The sequence below is a fragment of the Dama dama genome, chromosome 22 (genome assembly GCF_033118175.1).
Source record: "Dama dama isolate Ldn47 chromosome 22, ASM3311817v1, whole genome shotgun sequence".
Lineage (NCBI taxonomy): Eukaryota > Metazoa > Chordata > Mammalia > Artiodactyla > Cervidae > Dama > Dama dama.
This window is the reverse complement of record NC_083702.1, coordinates 10651970-10672565: the sequence shown is the minus strand read 5'-3', so window position 1 is coordinate 10672565 and position 20596 is coordinate 10651970. Positions and strand designations below refer to the sequence as shown.

The 20596-nt window shown below is 54.1% G+C and overlaps 2 protein-coding genes and 1 long non-coding RNA gene across 5 annotated transcripts; 2 read left to right on the top strand and 1 right to left on the bottom strand.

Moving 5' to 3' along the window:
• The first annotated feature begins 1904 nt into the window (after positions 1-1904).
• Positions 1905-7691, top strand: PDXP (pyridoxal phosphatase). The gene is made up of 2 exons (XM_061124592.1): positions 1905-2535; positions 6362-7691. The coding sequence occupies exons 1-2, from the start codon at positions 1962-1964 to the stop codon at positions 6676-6678; spliced, it is 891 nt and encodes a 296-aa protein (XP_060980575.1). The 5' UTR covers positions 1905-1961; the 3' UTR covers positions 6679-7691.
• Positions 7692-9987: 2296 nt separating this feature from the next.
• Positions 9988-16869, bottom strand: LOC133043599 (uncharacterized). 3 transcript variants are annotated; one of them, XR_009689731.1, is made up of 5 exons: positions 16502-16869; positions 15456-15718; positions 14345-14428; positions 13464-13898; positions 9991-10148 (listed from the first exon to the last, which is right to left on the bottom strand). It is a non-coding gene; the product is annotated as an uncharacterized LOC133043599 (long non-coding RNA). The 3 variants fall into 3 exon arrangements; XR_009689729.1 differs by lacking the exon at positions 16502-16869 and having other exon boundaries at positions 9988-10148; positions 15456-15593; XR_009689730.1 differs by lacking the exon at positions 16502-16869 and having other exon boundaries at positions 13464-13640; positions 14261-14428; positions 15456-15593.
• On the top strand, positions 15438-18828 carry LGALS1 (galectin 1). The gene is made up of 4 exons (XM_061124590.1): positions 15438-15573; positions 16908-16987; positions 18108-18279; positions 18624-18828. The coding sequence occupies exons 1-4, from the start codon at positions 15565-15567 to the stop codon at positions 18768-18770; spliced, it is 408 nt and encodes a 135-aa protein (XP_060980573.1). The 5' UTR covers positions 15438-15564; the 3' UTR covers positions 18771-18828.
• The last annotated feature ends 1768 nt before the right edge of the window (positions 18829-20596 follow it).

Genomic DNA, 20596 nt, shown 5'->3' with positions numbered 1-20596 from the left:
GAAATAGTAACAGCCAACATTTTTAGCGCTTACTCTTTGCTACACATTGTTCTTTTCTATGCATGAGTTCCATCTAATCCTCTTTCGGGGAAGTAAATTCCATTACCTCTTACAGGTGAGGAGACTGAAACTCAGAAAGTGACCAAGGTCACATGGCAAGTGAGGCATAGACCTGGCCCAGGTCTGCTTGATTCCAGAGCCTGTCCCTCATATCCTGAGCAATTGGAGTTTCCTTTTCTTCATATGTGAAATCACTTTAACAACTTCCACCACAGAAATGTTGTTGTGAGGATTAAATGAGACACTTGTAAAGACCAAAGCACTGCCTTTGCACACAGAAGTGCCCTGTAAGTCATGGCTGCCGTCACTGTTTTCCCGCACCTGTGGTGGTCTCTGTTCCCAGGGAAGGCTCCCCGGGGAGCAAGGATGAACCTGTCTTCAAACATTCCCTGACCATGCTCTGTGCCAGACTCTGGGCTAGGTCCCAACTCAGCCCTATGCCCAGGGAGCTCCTGGGAACGGGCAGAATTGACAATTAGAATCATGTGTCATGGCCGTTTCCTGGTCCAGTGGTCAGGACTCCGACCTCACTACCAAGGGTGCAGGTTCCATCCCTGGTCGGGGAACTAAGATCCTGCAAGTTGTGTGGCAGGGCAAAAAAAAAAAAAATCAAGTGTCATGGCACCAGGAGCCCATGAGAGCCCACTTAGGAGCAAGCCATTTAACCCACACTGGGTGTGTGTGTGTGTGTGTGTGTGTGTGTGTGTGTGTGCGTGCGTGTGCGTGTGTGTGTGTGTGTGTGTGTGCGTGTGTGTGTGTGTGTGTGTGTCTGGCCAGGTAGAGGAAGAAGGAAGAACGTTTTAAGTGAAGGAGACCACCTATGCAAAAGGTCAGGAGCAAAAGCCCAGGGCAATGAGAAACAGAAAATATAAGCCCCGGAGGCTGATGGTGTGCCTTCTCTCGGGTCTTTGAAGCTCCAGTTGCTCCTGGGTGTCAGACCAGTCTTCAGAGTCTTCTCAGAGGTTGGCAGACAGCCTTAGAATTGTGACACATTCCTCATCAAGTAGGGACCAAGCTGCCTCTAGCCCAGTGCCTCTCCATTCTGGCCTCACAGTAGAATCCCTGGGTGATTAAAACACAAATAAAAAAAAAGCCAGGGCTCACCCAAAGGAATTAAAATCAGAATTTCTGGGGTCCTATCATACGTTTTAAAAAACGTTTATCAAAAGTCATCGAACTATACACTTAAGATCCACACATCTTACTGTGTGTAAATTATATAATAAAAAAAAATCCGTTTCCTTGGGAACTCTACGCCCAGACAGTGTGGGAAACCACTGGTCTAGGCCAAGGGCTCCAGCGTCTGAGGGGACACCATGTGCCTCTCTCCCCAATCAAAACCACACTCTGCATCTCAGGACCTCTTCCCAGGACTCCGCTCGGAACTGGAGAGTCTAGGGTTCAGAAGGCAGTGAGATTTGACCCAAAGATAACATCTCCTTTAGCATTTGTTTTCCTCCTAGCAACCATCTGTCTTAAGCGTGTGATTGGCTGGGGAACGAGGAGCGGGCCTTATTTTTCTATCCGTAACTCCTTATTGGTCAAAAAGGTCAGTCCCTTTCCCGGCAGGCGGCGAGTCGGGGCTGAAGCTCTGCGGCTATTGGTCCAGAGGAGCTAAGAGGCGGGACGAAGGACCAGGCTAGGTCTTCATTGGTCCCCCTTCCCTCGGTGGAGCTCGAGATTCCGCCCTTTTCTCCAGGCTCCTGTAGCTCGCAGCACCCTCGCCGCTCCTCTCCGAGACTCTCCCTCCCATTGGCTGCAGATCAGGCCGTGGCCCCGCCCCCTGGCCCTTCCGGCGCGCCGATTGGCGGGTGCCCGCGACAGGCCTTCTGCGGGCGAGCGCGCTGTGCCCGCGGGAAGAGAGCGGCGCGGCTCCGGTGTGCGGGCAGCCAGGCTGCTGCATGGCGCGCTGCGAAAGGCTGCGCGGCGCGGCCCTGCGCGACGTGGTGGGCCGGGCGCAGGGGGTACTGTTCGACTGCGACGGGGTGCTGTGGAACGGCGAGCGCGCAGTGCCGGGCGCCCCCGAGCTGCTGGAGAGACTGGCTCGGGCTGGCAAGGCGACGCTCTTCGTAAGCAACAACAGCCGGCGCGCGCGGCCAGAGCTGGCCCTCCGCTTCGCACGTCTCGGCTTCGGGGGGCTGAGCTCCGAGCAGCTCTTCAGCTCCGCGCTGTGCGCCGCGCGCTTGCTGCGCCAGCGCCTTCTCGGACCCCCGGACACTCAGGGCGCGGTGTTCGTGCTGGGCGGTGAAGGGCTGCGGGCCGAGTTGCGCGCCGCCGGGCTGAGCCTGGCGGGGGACCCCAGCGAGGACCCGGGCGCGGCCCCGCGCGTGCGCGCCGTGCTTGTGGGCTACGACGAGCACTTCTCCTTCGCCAAGCTGAGCGAGGCCTGCGCGCACTTGCGCGACCCCGACTGCCTGCTGGTGGCCACCGACCGCGACCCGTGGCACCCGCTCAGCGACGGCAGCCGGACCCCCGGTGAGCGCGGGGAAACAGCTGGGGGGCGGCCCGCGCTTTCAGCTCCATGCCTGGGGGTGAGGGCTGGGGAAGGGGCGTCTCCAGGCGATAGGAGGGGGCGTGGAGGGATGTTGGGGCGGTCCTCACCCAGCAACAGCCCTGCATGTCTTCATGGCCGCATCTGGTATTTCTTGCAGCTTTCTTGCAGCTGCCACGCTGTGAGGGGCAGAAGTGGGGTCCGGTTGGACAGATGAGGACACTGTGCCTCGGGGAGTCAGGGGTGCAATCCTGGGCCCCGACTCTCAACCCTAGCCTTCCTGAACCAGCCTCCATGATTCCTGTCATTTTCCCCACCCGCCATCGGAGTGAGGTGGGAGAGTTGGGGACAAAGCCTGCCATCCCCCTGCCCCCGCCCCGAGGGTTGGAACAGACGTTTCTGGCGGCAGATTGAAGGCAGGTGTGCGGAGAGAATGGGCGGTGGATGGAGTTTGACCTGAGTTCCAGCTTCAGGGCTCTGTAATCTTGTTAAATTACATAACCGTGGAGCATCTCCTCCCTGGGGGTAAAATGGGAATACTAACATGTCAGTTTTAGTTTCGCTGAGGAGAGAGTGATCAGGGCAAGTGCTTGCTCTGTAATAGGTGCTCAGATGATGTAAATTGTATCTGAGCCCTCTCCTATTACAGAGCTTTATGAAGCACCTTGGTGTCTGTTAGTTTCAGAATTACTCTGGAGATGGAAATTATTGTTCTATTTCCCAGTTAAAGAAACTGAGGCTAAGAGAAGGGATGTGAGCTACCCAAAAGCAAGAGGACCTGAACTTGGTGCTTGAGGCCACCTTATCCCCAGCCTCTAAACTCCACCCCCGCCATCCAGGGCACTCTTTGCTGCTGTCATCTGGGAATTTCACATCTGCAGAGGAGGCAGGAGCAAAAGAGTCTTCTACATCTTGGAGGGTTCACGTTAGACAAGAGCAGAGGGTTGTAAAGTCTAACTGACAGCAGGGACAACCAGTCAGTCGGCCGAGGGAGGGACAGACATCCATCACTTTCTCCCTGCTGGCCACTGACTTGATTGATTCCAGATCCTGGGAGGGCAGGGTGAAATTGATGGAGTAGACAGAGTATTATGATGGGTGGCAGGGAGGGCCTAGAGCTGAGGAGACCTGGGAAGGCTTCCTAGAGGAGACATCTTGCAGGACAGGGCTCTCAGGAATGGAACAGGGCTTGGGCCATGGCAGAATCAGTTCCAAGCTGGGAATCTTAATAGTTCTAGGCCTATCTTGGCTTTGCCGCAGACCTACTTGCTGCATGACCACTTTAGTGTCCCCATAAATCCAAGGGGAGAGCGCTGCTCAGGGCTCCCAGCTGCCAGCAGCTCCTGCCTGCCTGAGGCTGTGCTGTGAAAAGTGAGTTTCTCCAGAGGCCTCAAAGCTCAGGTGAAGGCTGTGGGTTCAGAAGTCCGCCTAAGGGCTCAGGAGGGATGGTGTGGAGGTGCTGGGGAGAGACCAGGCCCTGCCCACGTGTGCCCCTTGAATCTCAGCATCTACCTGGCTGTGCCCGCCAACTGTGCTGGTCATTCCCACAGCCAAGAGGGGGAGACAGAGCTCAGGAAATACACCACTGCTATCCTGTTTGAGCATGACTGAATTGTGCAGCTTTGTGAGTGGAATAACATTTTAAATAAAGACCCCAGTATGCATAAAATCTGAAATAATGTGAATTTCACCCCAGTTCCCCCTCCCATCCCTATGGGTCTGCTTAATTGTGCGTTTATCTTGTTACCACGTGGCAGCCAGTTGAGCTGGCAAATAGAAAAGCCTGCTGTCTTAGGAATACGTCACCAGCAGAATATACAGGACTCTTGGATGACAGGATGTTGAGAAGACTGGGATGTGATGGTCTGAGGGCGGAGTTGCGTTCAGACTCTCCTGCTGGGATGCTCACTCCCCCAGAATACGGATCTCAGTTTCCTTCACTGCCTTATCCCTGGTGCCCGGCACATAGTTGGGCCTCAGTAATACTGACTGAGGTGGGACACGAGGGGCCGAGAGTGATAGGCTCAGACCTGGTAGGAAAGAAAGACGCTAACAGAGCGATGGTCCTGGAGCCAAGAAAATCCCTTTGGGATGACTCAGTTGAGCCCTTCCCATTCTGGAAGGAATTTCTAACCAAAGAGCAAATGGCTTTTCCTCCTGACTCAGTTCTTAGGAAACCGAGTGGGCAAGTTCTAGGTCAGAGGTCAGGGAGACCTGCCCCACAGGGTCACTCTGGGCCAGCTCTGCCCTGATCCCGGGGAAGTTCTTCCTCCTCATCTGGGGGCTGCAGGGCTGAAGACACTTGCTGTTTGTGCACCTTCTGTGCCTTTGGCTTAATCACGTTGAATGTCATTCATTGTGAGAAGGGAGACAGGAGGCCCAGGATGTTTGGGATCAGACTAGTGATGTACTGATAAATCTTTAAGAACCGGAAGAGCCTTGATTTACACTTTTGCCAATTTCTGTGGTGTTAGTACTCCCCCCGGTGGCCGATTTCAGCCTACCAATGTGAGGTCACTTCCCATCGTGGGCTTGGGAAGGAAGGTAAGTACACACCATTCTGTAATATTTCCATCATTACGGATGTAAATAACCTCAAGAGCATAGATAATGGTGAAATAATTAGGCAGTGATGAGTTTTGAGAATGTATTACCTTTGTTTTAAACATTTTATTTAAGTTCATATGAGTTGACCTTAAACAGTAGCTTTGTTTAACTACCAACTCACAGAATTCCTGAAAAGGAAACATTCAGCACTCCAGAGCCAGTATAGGCCGGCCCTCGTGTGTCTGAGTCAGACTTACCTGAATGCATATCCTTTATCTGCCACTTACTAAGCTGTGCAACCCTGGACAAGTTACTTTTAACAACACTGAACATCAGTTTTGTCATCTGTAAAATGGGTGTTCATGAACTCCCGCACCCCCCCTGGTACTTTAGAATGTGCTTAGTAAATTGTGATTATCATCATCATTTGTTCAGGGACATTAGTGTGAAGGTAGAACATTCTGGCACAAAGATGTACCGCTGGGACGGGCACAGTGGACTCATTGTATGGGGCAGGATGGTACTGGGCTGAGAATCAGAACCGTCCTTTTCTCAACAGCCCTCCTATTGTTCAATACTTGGGTGCGTTCCACAATTCTGCTTATTATAGTTACTGCAGCCACGGACATCTTCAAGCATGTAGCTTTTGTCTCCAGTCTGAATTCTCGCCTTGTGATCACTCCCAGCGGAGGCAGACTGGGTCAGAGGTGCAAACATTTCTGTGCCCTGCTGTTCCAAAAGAGCTGGTGCCAATTTCCGATGCCAGAACACATTCTTGTAGCAATAACCACAACTGCTCTTGGTTAAGTGCTTTTCCATTTCCAAAGCACTTGCCCCTGTGGTGCCCACAGCACCTCTTTGAAGGCAGGCATCGCTTGGATCCCCCTTTCCAGTGAGTCCAAGAAAACTCAGAGAGATTGGCTTGCCCAGAGATGTATGACTGCCAGGGTAAAATAGTGAACCACAGGCAGGACTGACTGAGCCAGGCCTGGTTATGTGCAATGGCTCCATATTCGAGATGGGAAAACTGAGGCACAGGGAGGTTAATAGCTTGCCAAAAGTGGAGATGGGATGTGAATGCAGGCAGCTGGTTGCAGAATCTATACCCTTAACCCCCACACTAAAACTGGGAAGCAGGCAGCCTTTTCACTCATTTCAGCCTGCTTTAACCCCCACGCCAAGCTGCTTCTGAGGATTCCAGTTCCCAGGCCTGGATGCCTTCCCGCTGCCGCCCGCACTGACCAAGTGTCCGTGTCCCTGCAGGCACCGGGAGCTTGGCTGCCGCCGTGGAGACAGCCTCGGGCCGCCAGGCCCTGGTGGTGGGCAAGCCCAGCCCCTACATGTTCGAGTGCATCACAGAGCACTTCAGCGTGGACCCCGGCCGCACACTGATGGTGGGCGACCGCCTGGAGACCGACATCCTCTTTGGCCACCGCTGCGGCATGACCACCGTGCTCACACTCACGGGCGTCTCCCGCCTGGAGGAGGCCCAGGCCTACCTGGCGGCTGGCCAGCACGACCTCGTGCCCCATTACTACGTGGAGAGCATCGCGGACTTGATGGAGGGGTTGGAGGACTGAGCCCACTGACGCAAGTGCAGCCGCAACCCTCCCTTACCCTGTTCCCGTAGGTGGAGGTGATGGGCCAAGAGCTGCATTAAGGGCTACCGGCTCCCGCACCCCAGTTTCTACCCGGGTGGGACTGGAACCCGGGGAAGGAGTCGAGGTCCCTACACCCGCCCCCAACAGTGGCTGGGCACTCTTCGCTATCCCGGAAGCTGCCCCCTCCCCTCTTACTGGTTCACCCCGGCCTGACCCAGCCAGGTGGCCTTATATCTTGCCCTGTGACCTCCCCTTGTTTCAATCTGGGCCCTGCTGCCTTGTGAAGATCTCCCCAACCCTGAGCACCTAATTCCCCAGTTCTGCCTTGGGGCCTCTAGAGCTCTTCCTTGGTCCTGGCCTGGGGTGCCTGTTGACCAATCAGAGGTCTAGGTAACCAGGAATCATTATTGCCCTGAGCCCTGAATGGACCAATCAGAAGGCTAAGTGATAGTGACGCATTGCTGTTGGGTCCTGAGTGGACCGGTTGGGAGCCTAAGTGACAGTGACCCTCTCAGGTCCTAGGTCCTGGGTAGACCAATCAGGACCCCAGGTAGTAATGAGCCATTAGTCTCTTGGATCCTAGATAGAACAATCTAGAAGTCTGAGAGACCTTGGCCTCTCGACTATCTGGGTCTGACTGGACCAGCCAGGGGTCCAGATTTCTGTTCATAAATAAGGGTCCAAGTGCTGAAGACACCTCTCCTCCACAGAGGGGGCCCTTAGTGGCTCTGGAGGCTTCTGTAGTGAGGGCCCCACCCCTCCCTGATCATGGTATCAGGCCAGTGCTGATGGCGGCCACAGCTTGGGAGTGGGGCGTTTGTGCCCCTGCTGTGCTATCGGGGCTTGCTGTGCCGCCTCTCTCCCATGCCCACCCCAGTTATTTATTATCGTGTGCCACTGATGGTGGGGGTGGGGGCCGAGCCTTCCCCCGCCACCTCCACCCCTGTTGTAACTAGTCCTCCCGTACTTAATAAAGTGCGAGTAGGAGTGTCTGTGTGGGTTCATGTCTGTGTCCAGGGTGGGACCTGGGGAGGAGCCCCTGCCTGAGCCTGCTCTCCGGAAAACTGGCCCATTCCCTCTGTGAAATGGTCCACCCCAGTTCCAGCATGTTCTCTGCGTAGAGTGGTACCTTAGCTTAATAGCACTTTATGCCTCACGGAGTCTTTTTATTTTTTTTTTAATTTTTTGGCCATGCCACATGGCATGTGGAATCTAGTTCCCCGACCAGAGGTTGAACCTCTGCCTCCTGTACTGGAAGTACAGAATCTTAACCACTGGACCATCAGGGAGGGTCCCCCTCACTGAGTCTTTATAGAACAATATGTTTCAGTCCTTCAGAAAATCCAGCAAGCTTGCATTACTCATTCCACTTTACTCCTTGGGGAACGAGGGTCAAAAAGGTGATGTTAGCTTACACAAGGGCACACACCTAGGAAGTGTGACCACCTGAGTGGGGCCGGAACTTGTGTTGGCTGACTCTGGGAGGCTGCAGCCCTGCTCTGCAGAGACTGAAAGGGGAGACAGGTCTTCGCCCTCCTCCAGGAGCTCAGGGGAAATGCAGTGCACACTCCTCCACAGGATTTCAGGCATCCTTCACACCTGGGCTGCTGCTGTGACTGTCTGCCCTGCTGGCCTTGAGCTTCCCAGGGCCTCCTGCAGAGCAGGTGCCCAGCTGGAAGATGGCTGACAGGCAGGGCTGACTGTCACTGATGCACTTGTCATTTGAGCTTGCACAAGCCCCCTTCCTGCTCAGCCTGTTTCCTCATCTGTAAAGTGAGGGATGGGACTTTGAGGTCTGGAAAATTCTCTTCAGTGTGGTTCTTCTTGGGAGGACAGAGTGCTTGACTGAGTCTGGCTGCATCAGGAGGTGGGCACAAATGTGCTCTTCTGGTGACTTTTGGTTAAGGCTTAAAGGAGTCTATTGGCTGCCCCATGAGGTGGTCCAACACCCTCCAGGTGCATCCCTCTCATCCTCTCACTCTTATGGGCTTTGGATGTGGAAGCGGTTGCATCCATTATGTGATCACAAGGCATGACCTGGTATATTTCTCTGCTCTGTGACTCTGCTTCAGAAAAATGGGAAACACTTGGGGGTATTTTCCCTAGACCTCTAAAAGTTGCAAACCATCAGAAAAAGTCTAAGAACAGCACAATGAATACCACATGGTCTTCACGAGATTCCTAGCTAAATTTCAGGAAACCGATGACACCAACTGACGAAACAACTCCTTCACATTATACCCCCTGGTTTCATTAGTTTCCTAGTTTTGCCTCACCCCACCCCCACCCCTGTCTGCTGACTACTTTCTTGGTGAACAGAAGCCTGAGAGATACTTTCTGTTATTCCTGCCATAATTTTTCCCTTTGGCAGTGGCTTTGAGTTAGTGGCTGAAGCTCAGACTCGCTGAAATAAATATGAGCTTGGTCTAGCATCAGAATCCCACCCAGTATTCCCTTTTGATTTCATTTTATCTCTTACAGATAACCATAACTACAGGTCTGTAAGTTTTACTTTTTTCACAATTCCTTATGCATCCATTTAGCCGACTCCCCAAGACTTGGAGCCATGTCTAAATTCCACTGGTAACATTTACCTTTATTTATTTAATTAAAAAAATTTTTAAGAATGCGCATAATTTTTTTTTTTTTGCCAAGCTGCATGGCTTGCAGGACCTTAGTTACCCAATCAATCAGGGACTGAATCCAGGCCCTGGGCCATGAAATTGCTAGTCCTAACCACTGGAGCGCCAGAGAATTCTCCCAGGTTTACCTTTAGAGGCAACGCAGCACTGCTGCTCGGACCATGGGTGACCACGTGACCACCTAGGAATCAAAGGTTCCTCACCCCTGCCCTTTCATGCTTTCTCTTTTCAACCCACACATTCCTATGAGCCAGGGCCTTTGTAGCAAATCCCACTTCTCTGACACCAACTGAAAGGGAAAACTGTTTACCCACAGGATACGGTACTTCTGACATGAAAATGTGCAAGGTTTCTACATCAAGCAATTCTCCAGTTTTCTGCAAACACCACCTGGTACAACCTAATTCAATTTCGACACTACCTGGAGTCAGTGTAGACCCCACAGGTTAAGGGCTCAGCCCCGCTAGGCTTTCTCCTACTTCAATGCCAGGTCCAAGTGCCAGGTTGTTACCTATACTCTGATCAACTGGCTATAAATCAGAGGTTCCCACAGCCCGCTTCTCAGGTTTGATCATTTGTTACAACGGTTCACAAAACTCAGGGAAACTATGATTATGGGTTTATTCTATAACAAAGGATATGACAGAGCATACCGGTGAACAGTGAGATGAAGACACACAGGGCAAGGTCCTGGAGGGCACCAAGAGAAGAGCTGCTGTCCCGGTGTGGTTAGGGTGTGTGACCCTCCCAACATGTGGGCATGTTCACCAACCTAGAAGCTCTCCAAACTGTGTAGCTTGGGGATTCCTATGGAGGGGGTTTATCACGTTGGCATGATAGATCATTAGTCTCTAGCTCCTCTCCCCTTCTCCGAAGATGGGTGGCGAAGCCGAAAGTTCCAAGCTTCTGATCACTGCTTGGTCTCTGGTGACCAGCCCCCACCTTGAAGCCATCCAAGTGCCCACCAAGAGTCACCTCATCAGAACAAAAAATGCTCCTATCATCCAGGAAATTCCACAGGATTTAGGAGCTCTATGTCAGGAACCAGGGTCATTAACCAAATACACATTTCTTACTACGTCACACTCCCTCAGTTATTTATTTATTTTTTGACTGCACCAGCTCTTACTTGAGGCATGCAGGATCTTAAATTGCAGCATGCAAACTCTTAGTTGTGGCTTGTAGGATCTAGTTCCCTAACCAGGGATAGAACCCAGGCTCCCTGCATTGGGAGTGCAGAGTCTTAGCCACTGGGCCACCAGGAAAGTCCCTAATTTACAAAAGTTTCAAACCAACAGAAAAGGTGTAAGAATGGCACAATGAACACTCATGCCCTTCATCTACATTCCCAGTTGTTTTCTATTTGTCCAATTTGCTTAGTTGCTCTGTACGTATATTGACATTTTTAAACTGGCTTGTTCGAGAGTATGTTACAAGTATGAAGACAGTTCATCTCAAATCTTTTACATTTTCTGTCCTAAAAGCAGGGGCTAAGTGTGGATTGTGGTTGTGCAGAAGAGTGAAGACTGTCTATATGGCCATAATCCATGATCATACAGGAACCCAGATCTTTTATGATTTCACTGAGCCACTGAATTAATCTGCCATGGAAACCTAGATCCAGACTGCTTGTGAATTTTTCTTAATTTTAAAGCAGTTTTTATTCAGTTTTCTGTTACTTACAGCTCCAAACTCTCCTAATACACAGGTCCAAAGCACATTATAGAAAACATTAAAATGCATCCACAGCCCCCATTAAATATATTTATGGGGGGGGGGGTTACTATACATATCTCCAAGGATTTTTATACTCTCATTTTAGACATTATTTGGCTATGGGGATCTAATGTAAGAGTGACCAATCTCTAGAAAGACTTGGACATGCTTTTGAAGAAGAAAATTCCACCCACAAAGTTGTTTTCAAAGGCAATACAGTTTTTATGACTAGCAAGGGTTAGGTTTGACCAAAGTAAACATTTATTAACTTCAGCTCTGCAGTCTTAGTATTTGGGGGCCAACACGTTTTTTTTTTCCTTCAAGTCTCAAATATTTTCTAAGCTCTTAAAAACCTCTTAGCTTCCTGTGAGTCTATAATTATGTCACCCACACACACACACACCAAAGAATCATTAAAAAAAATAAAAAAGACTCACGCCTGAGCCCTGGAGGATAATGAAGGACAGGGTCTGGACCTCACCTAAACCTCATATGAGAGGAGAGGTGATTCTCCAAAGGCAAGCTGGGTCCTGTGTTCAGAGGGGGACAAACACTAGGTGGGAAGGCAAAGTGACAGAGCCCCCTGTGTTTGCGGAGATGGCTGTCTGAGCATGTGGAGCAGCACAAGCAAAGGCAGGGAGGTGAGAAAGGATGAGCAGGTAAGTGAGGAGGTGGGCTCCAGCACAATCTGCTTGGAAAAGTATCTGAAGTTGGGGGCACCCCCCCACTAGTCCTTCTGACCTTTCATGGAACAGGAGGAAAAGATCACTTTTGAGGTCCAAGAATCTCAGCATCATACTGTTCTTTCCTTGGCTCAGCAGATGAAAGCACTGCAGCCCGAGCTCCTCCTGTGACCCTGGCCAAGCGGCCACCCTCTCTGGGTGGTCTCTGCATCATTAAATGTAGGAGCTCTGCAGCTGGCTCTGGCCACGCCCACTCTCCTCAGCTGGGCTGGTATCTCAGGGGGTCTGGCAGCCCTCCCCACCACGGCCAGCTGGAGGAGCCACAGCCTTCCTGGGGTCTGGGCGGGAGCCGGCAGTCTGGGAAGAACGATGCTGGCCTGGATCTCCTGTCTGGACAAGCTCAACTCATTTCTCATAGCAGCAGCCAAGGTCCAGCCGGTAAGGCCAGCCTGCAGGATGGAGGAATTCCAGAGAACTGGCTGCCTCCACTGCGGTGAGGCAGAGGAGAGTCTCTGGGGGCGGGTGGGGGTGGGGGGGAAGGGGCTTGGCCTTGGGGAGTGCAGGAGAGACAGTTGACTTTCAGCCCCTCTCACATCACTCCTATAACCCTCCAGGCAGATAGGTAACATCCCCACTTTCCAGGCCTAGATACAGGTTCAGGGAGGACAAGGACCTTGGCTGGAGTTACAGCCCAGCAGCCCCCAAATTAGGACTTGCCCCTCCTCTCTGATTCTGATGTCAGCTTCGCTTCAGGGCCCCAGAGCAGCTTCCCTGTGCAGAAGTTTGACCCAGGTGGCTGCTTCAGGAGGGAGGTGAGAATGAAATGAGATAATGTATGAAAGCGAGGCGCCGGGCACAGGGCCGGAGAGATAAGTGGGCGCCACCAGCAGGAGGCCCTGAGACTGGGGGTGGGGGTATAATGCAGCTTGTCTCTGCCCCCCACCCCCAGAAAACCATGGTCCCTCTTATTTATAGGCGACACTGGACTCTGCCTGGGGCAGGGGGGAATACCTAGGGATGACGTGGGGGTGAGAGGGCGGCCTCCCAGAAGTGCTGACCCAGGAAGGTAAACTCAGCCTGGGAGAAGATACAAGAAGGCAAAAACCTTCTGAGACTCTATGAACAAAAGAATCATCTAGGGACTTCCCTGCTGGTCTAGGGGTTAAGAGTCTACCTTGCAGTGCAGGGGACATGAGTTCAATTCCTGGTCAGGGAACTAAGATCCCACATGCCTCATAGTAACTAAGCCTGCATGCTCTGAAGGTGCAAGTGGAGAGCCTGTGTGCCACAAGCCAATGCAGCCAATAAATAGAAATAAATATTAAAAAAAAAAATCATCTATTAAGGATGTACAAGAGACCTGAACTCTACCTTGAGCTAATCTTGTGCAAGAGAGCAGGGCTGCTCACGCCCAATTCACAGACAGGCAGACTGAGGCAAGCAGGGAGAAGCAACTTGCCGGGATGCCCTTGGAGGGCACCAGAGCCCGAGTCTCCAGACTCCCAGAGGGGTCTTTCTGAGGCCCTACACCCCACGTCACCATCCCACTTTGTCTCCCTACCAGCCCTCGGCAGGCCAAATGCCACAGGGGAGTAAAGCAGCCCTCATCCAACAACAAACACTTCCTGGTGCCGAACCCCATCTTCCAGGATGAGGGGAAGTGAAGGAGCAGCTCCTGAGGCCCTAAGAGCCCCACCACTGGGGAGCAGCCAGCCAGGCCCACCTGATGGCTGTCACAGCAGGGCCTGCATCTGAAGCATCTCTGGCTTTGGTCCAGGGCTCCTCCTGAAATACCCTCATTCCTTGTCCAGGCACAGAGGGTGTCTGTGGGCCTCAGAGGGGGAGCAGTGGAGCTGGGCACCATCCACCCCTCCCGAATTCAGAGGTTTGGAAGGAGGCCCTGGAGGAAAAAGTGAAGCACAAAAGTGGTTGGTTTCTGAGGCAGCTGGCTTGGTCTAGGAGGAGGGGTGAGGGGCTCACAGGGGGTGCCACCCAACCTCTCTGGGCCTGCCTCTCAGCCCCTTGCCCTCCCCTCTCCTCCTGTGCCAGCGTGGGCCTCAGTCTCTGGAGGAAGATGGGGGCTGGGGAGGCAGCGAGCTCAGGGCAGGGCCTCCAGATGTGAGTCACCCCTGGTCCACATCTTCTTAGCTCTTCAGTGCTGGTGATTTCAGAAGGAGGACAGTGATGGGAAGGAGGCTGATACCTCTCTTAGCAAGCCCCCCACCCCACCCACCCAGGGCTCCCCATGCTCCTCTCTCTACTTGGTTTCTGAATGTGAAGTGAGCACCCCTTGAACCCACCCTCAAGTCTGTTGCTACAGTGATTTTCCCTGCAGTCTAGATCTGGCCTTACTACTCAATCTTCATATAACTTTCTATGGCCTCCCCAGCACCCTCAGATAAAACAATGCCCAAACCCTTCCATGAGGCCCTTCATGATCCAGGTACCATTGACCTCCCAGCCTCATAACCCCACCTTTCCCCAGCACCCCCTAAACTCCAGCCATGCCCAGGTGCTCACGGTTCCCCAGACGTGTGCTGTCTCAATTCTGTGCCCATGCTGGAATGCCAGTCCCTGCTTCTTCACCCATCCTTGAAGACCCACCTTCTGGAACTTCCCTGGCAGTCCAGTGGTTAAGACTCTGCCCGTTCACTGCAGTTGGCACGGGTTCAATCCTTGGTCAGGGAACTAAGATCCCGCATGTCACGTGGAGTGGCCAAAAAAAGAAAAGACCCACATTCTTCCCATTCTGGACCACCCCACCACAGGGCTTGCTCATGACTTCTCTCAGAGCCAGGATCGTGCTACTTCCTAACTAGGCTCACAGTCAAATTCTGCCCCCAACATAGAGCTACTTGAGAGCAGGGACTGAGGGCTTCATCTTTGAATCCTCTGAGGCCAGCTCAGGGCCAGGCACATAATAGGTGCTAGGTAAAATACCTGCTAAACGGATGGGGGAAAAAAGTTGTGCCTGGCGTCAGAGGGAGAAAGAATGGAGGCGGGTGCACAGACCGGGGACCCCAACCCTTTATGGTCTGGCTCACCCTGGGCCTCCTTCCAGGACTGACCCTCTTGGACAGGCCAGAAGCTGTTAGGCAGGGGCTCCTGGAAGATCCACAGCAGGGCCCTCGGGAGGGCCAAAGCCCGCGGCCCGAGTCCTGAGCCTGGGCGGCAGCCTCAAGCCTGGCACCGGCCCAGCCTTTCTTTAGCGCTAGTGAAGAGCTGAGCAGCAGCCGCAATCCCTGCTTCCGGGGGAGGCAGGGCTTTGTGGTTAATGGGTCCTGGGCCCTCTGCAGAGGCGCCCAGAGCAGGCCACGCCCTGGTCCCTGCCAAGGAACAGAGCCTCTTGAACTCCAGATCTAATTCTCGAGGGACGCTGCACCCCTTCAGCTGTCTTCTCTGGGTATCCCCCCAGCTCAGCCAGCTAGCCCTGGCCCTCTTCTCACTAACTCTTGGACCGAACTCATCCTCAAACTATTTTCCACTGCCTTCCCCCAATCCTTGCCACAGAACAATTTTGGGAAGGGGTAGGAGAACTGGGAGGTGGAGCCTGGACCTTGCGGGAACGGCTTAGAAGGAATGGGGGTAGCTTTCCACTCTGATTGGTCATCTCTGCTCCAGAACAGGCTTCAAAATTCCATTAACTCCGCCTCCTGTGGCCCCCCATCCCCTTCCTGAGTTACAATTGGCTCTGCATCCAGGGGGCGGGACTCACCGGGGTCTGGTCCCGTTAAAAGGGTGGGAGCGGCCCGAAACCCATTTCTCCTGCAGAGTCTTCGGACAGCTGGTGCCGAAGTTCCAGGAACATCCTCCTCTCTTCAATCATGGCTTGTGTGAGTATGGGGGCTCCCCCCACCCTAAGGCCCAGAGATGCTCTGGGGGTTCAGCCGGGGAGAGCGAGGGTAGATCAAGATCTGGGTTCTAGTTCCCGTGGTGCGGCCTTGAACAAGTGTCTTCTCTGGGCCTCAGTGGCCGTGTCTGTAAAATGAGGGTAGGGCCACGGTCCCCCAAGACCTTCTCTGGCTTAAGAAATTTCTGGATTCCTCCAGGATCTGATAGCACAATTATTTCTGCCAAGGTCTGACTTTCTGCAGCTCTCTTGAGAAGTGGGAGTGGAAAGGGTGTGGCCGGCTGGACATGGCGGGGCGGGGGGTGCATTTTCATAGTGCCCAGGACACTGTCCCTCCCCCCTCCTCCACCCCATAGAAACTCCTGTCCCCTCCCCCCCTGCAGCTGTCCCCAGTCCCTGGGCCAGGGCAGAGTCACCCTGTGCTCCAGAGAGCTCTGAAAAGTCGCCAGGATCTGAGCCACACTGCCTGGGGGGAGCCTGCATAGGTTAGCCAGCGGCAGTGGGTGATTCAGTCCAGACTAGTCAGGCGGGGGTTGGGGTGGGGGGGGGGGGGGAGTGCCGGATGGCCCATTCCTCCAAGCTAGGAGGGGTGTGTATGTGTGATAAGGGATATCAAAGAGGAAGCTAGAATCTAATGCAGGCCCCTAGGGACAGGATTCAAGTTTCTGGCAGGAGGAACCACTCATACCAGTTAAGCTTTGCACTTGAATTTGTTAACCCTGAACCAGCTGGGGTGCAGGCTCCTGCCCCGGGGGCCATTCTCCCTTCTTAGAGGGGTCTAACTGTGCTCCTTGGGGGACTCCTCTCCAGCCCCTGTCCCTCTCTGCACAGAGAGGCTTGAAGGGGATGGTGGACACTGCCCAGCCCCAGGCCTCTTCCTCACCAGCAGATGGACGGACAGCCTCACTTACCTTCCTTTGCCCCCAACTCGCAGAGACCCATGTGGAGGCTGGCTCTCTCCATCTATTCAGTGAGGCAGGCAATAGAGCACAGACAGCACTCCACCTCCCAGGCTACAATGCATCTAAAATCCCCAGGCTGAATGGCAGAAACTTCTAGATCCTGTCTTCTTAGAACCTCAGTGATGTTTCAGACAAGAAATTGACCCAGCTGGGAGTAGGGGCTTGCCCAGGACCACGCAAAGGAGAGTCTAGATCTTGCAGCCGGGTTCCTCAGGCTTCAGGTCGGCCTGGTCGGAGCACCCTGAAAAAGGGACGACCCCACCCCTTCACCCCTACCCACCCCTCCTGACCGCCCCCCGCCCCCGCCCCCGCCACTGCGTCCTCTAACCCGGCTGGGCGGGTCTCGTCTCCGCAGGGTCTGGTCGCCAGTAACCTGAATCTCAAACCTGGGGAGTGCCTCAGAGTGCGGGGCGAGGTGGCCGCAGACGCCAAGAGGTGAGCGGGGCGAGGGCGGCGGGCGGCAAGGGGCGGGGGCTCAGCTCGAGGGAGGAGCCGGGCCCGGCCAGGGGCGTGGCTGACCGGGCCCGGCCCCTCCCTCCGGCGGGGGCTGGTTTCAGGTCCTCAACGGCCGCGTCTTCTGGATGAGTCACTTCCTCCGCGGGGTCTGGACACCCCCACCACTGTCGCCCCCTTAAACTGAACCAGCTGCGGCCTCGTCATCTACCTCGGCTGGCCTTCCCCTCGCCCCTTGCTGTGGGCGGGGCCTGAGGGGGCGGGGAGAAGGGATGGAAGGGCGTCACCCTTGCTGCCCGCCTTCCGAGATCCGTTTTTTTTTCCCTCCACTCTTCGCTTTTCTCGACCTTTCACTCCTTCATGAACTCATCATTCATTCGGCCAGTTGACCTAGTTTCTCCAGAGTCTTGTGACCTTGGATCAGTCAACCCACCGCCTTGAGCCTTATTTGTTAATCAGTTCATGGAGGAGGGGGGGTTGCTGTGTGAAGGTGCAATGCTGGATCTCTCGGTGACGATGATGACCAGCTGAGCCGCAGGTTTCACGCGCACCACTTGTGCCATTCTTTCCAAACCCTCAGAGGTAGGCATTGCTGTTAGCTCCACTCAGCAAATGTATTATTATTATTCGTTCATGAGCCCCGCAGTTATTGAGCACCTACCTGCTGGGTGTCACGCATTGCGCTGGGCACCAGGGCTCGAGACAGACAAGACGGATAGGACACTTGCCCTTCCAGAGGTCACCATCTGGAGGGAGTCTCTGACCTTGACCAAAGGGGCTGGGACACAAATTCATGTCTGCAAGAGTCCTGGCTGTCAGCACAGCAAGACCCTTAAAAGATCCTCTTTGTGCAGCCCCCACTGTGTAGATATGGATACTGAGATCCAGAGAGGGGCCGGGACTTGCTCAGGGGCACACAGCAAGGAGGAGGCAGGGACACAGCTAGAAACCAGGTTTCCTGCCTCTCGGCTCAGTGAGTTTCCCCAGGGAGGTGCCTTCACGTGGACTGGGTGGCATAGACTAGAGGGTCTGAGGGGGCTGAAGCCGGTAGCTGTAGCTGTAGCTTGAGGGGGCGGCCTCAAGCCCACCTGTTATCTCCTAGCTTCTCGCTGAACCTGGGCAAAGACGATAACAATCTGTGCCTGCACTTCAACCCTCGTTTCGACGCGCATGGGGACATCAACACCATTGTGTGTAATAGCAAGGACGCCGGGGCCTGGGGGGCCGAGCAGCGGGAATCTGCTTTCCCCTTCCAGCCTGGAAGTGTTGCGGAGGTGGGCTGGGGCCTGGGGGCGGGGGGAGGGGCGGGATCAGGGTACTGGGTGGGCTGGGGCAGAGCTGGGTTGAGTGGCTAGAGATCTAGGTCCCACCCCTCCAACCCCCGTCCCCCTTCCTCTCCCTTCCCATCTCCCTGCCCTTCCCTCACCAGCTGTGTGTTCCTCAGTGAGCAGTATCCCCTTCTCCCATCCTCAGGGCCTCACCCATGAAGCAGGGCTGTTGTCAGGGCTGGGTGAGGAAAGGGCTCTGGGAGGGCCTAGGATCTGCGTGCTGCAGGTGTGGCCACGGAGTCGAGGGTCCCTGTGGGGTCCACGTGCTCACTGCCCTTCTGCATCCCCAGGTATGCATCTCTTTCAACCAGACGGACCTAACCATCAAGCTGCCTGATGGGTACGAATTCAAGTTCCCCAACCGCCTCAACCTGGAGGCCATCAACTACCTGGCTGCTGGTGGTGACTTCAAGATCAAGTGTGTGGCCTTTGAGTGACACATGGGCCAGCCAGCTCATGGCCCCCAATAAAGGCAGCTGCCTCTACTCCCCCTGATCCAGCCTCCTGTGTGTGTGGGTGTGGAAGAGGAGGGTTCTGCCAACTCCCCCAAGCCCTGTCTCTGCCCTCTCCTTCACTTTCATTCACTACCTTGATGCATACCTTTTTGGGGGGTGGGGGTGCTCTATGTGGCTCGTGGAATCTGAGTTCCCTGAACAGGGATGGACCCAGGACCATGGCAGTGAAAGCATCTAACCATTGGATCTGCCAGGGAACTCCCTTGATGTTATACCTCTTAAGTGGACTTCTAACCCACTCCAGTATTCTTGCCTGGAAAATCCTGTGGACAGAGGAACCTGGCAGACTACAGTCCATAGGGTCGCAAAGAGTTAAACACGACTGAAGTGCAGGCATACCTCTTATGTGCCACTGACATCTTCTTCCCCTAGGTCCCCTGGGCTGAACAGAAAGCTCAGTACACAATAGGGAGCTCAATACTAAACAAGCCCCAGTCACTGCCCTCAAACAGTTCCCAACTCAGTGGACCCCAGCACACGGTAGATGCTCAAAAGGTATTGAATAAATGAAAACAGGGAGAGAGGCAAGAAGAGGCTGATTCATGCCATGGTATCTGGGGCAGCACAGAGGGAGGTAGAGGGAAGAATACCTGGGGCCCCCTCATTTGTCTTCATGAACTAGGAAGCCGTCCGATTTTAGACAGTGCAGGGAAACCAGCTGTGTGCCCTTCTGGGCCTTAATTGACCTCGCTGAGCCTGTTTATTCATTTATATGATGGGGAGGATAGCACGGAGCCTCTCGTGGGATTGTTGTGAGGATGAAATGAGCTGTGTAAAGGAGGACAAGCGTAGGGCTGGCACGTGGCAAACACGCAGTGGATGGTATATCCGTCCCTGCCCCACTATCGCTTGAGATCTTATCTCCTGAATCTGAAAGGGAGGAAACAGGCTCTGGGCGGTGACTCCCTGGTCTGTACCAGGCCCAGCTGAGCCTTCTGGGGCTCCCCAAGCACCCCAGGTATGTGGTGCCAGGCCACACCCCTGAATGCTGGAGTGTAAGGGCAACCAGGGTGCCAGTCTGGAAACTCAGGACCCTTAACCCAACAATGGGAAGATGGGCTTGGGCGATGGCCCTGGCACCACCTGCTGGCCCATTTCTGATAGGAGGAACGGGGGAGGAGGAATGCTAGCCCCTGCAGAGAGCCTAGACATAGAGGCAGGTGGGCCTCCTGCTGCACACAGCCTCTTCCCTGCAGAGCAGAGGAGTGCAGGGGACTCACGCAGCTTGTGATGAGGCCTCCATGAGCCCCTTTTCTGGTTTCCAGAGGATGTGCTTTCCAAGGCCAGCCAGGTTGTGTTACCTTGGAGGGCAAGGCTTCACCCAGCTCCGTCATGCTCATTTGTCACAAGGGAAGGGACTTGAGCTCTGATGGCTGGGCAACCATGCACACTGACTACGCCTCTGCCCCCTTTCCTTTCTGCTGCCTGCTGTAGCGCCCCTACCTCCCTGGGAAACAGCCCCTGGGAACTGAGCCAGTGTTCCAAAAAGGCTTAGAATCAGAACCTCAGTGGGCAACCCCCAAACCCCAGGGCAGCCTCTTGAGGTGTGTGTGGGGTGGGAGCTTGGCTAATTTCAGTCTCCAGAACAGCTAGCATCAGCTGTGAAATACTGGATAGGTCTCTTTCCCCCAGCCTTAGTTTTTTCACCTGTAAAATGGTGAAAAATGGTTATTTTCAACTGGCCCCTTTGGGTGGATGACTCCCATCTCAGTGGGTCCGCTGCAGGACACATCTCTATGTGGGCCACG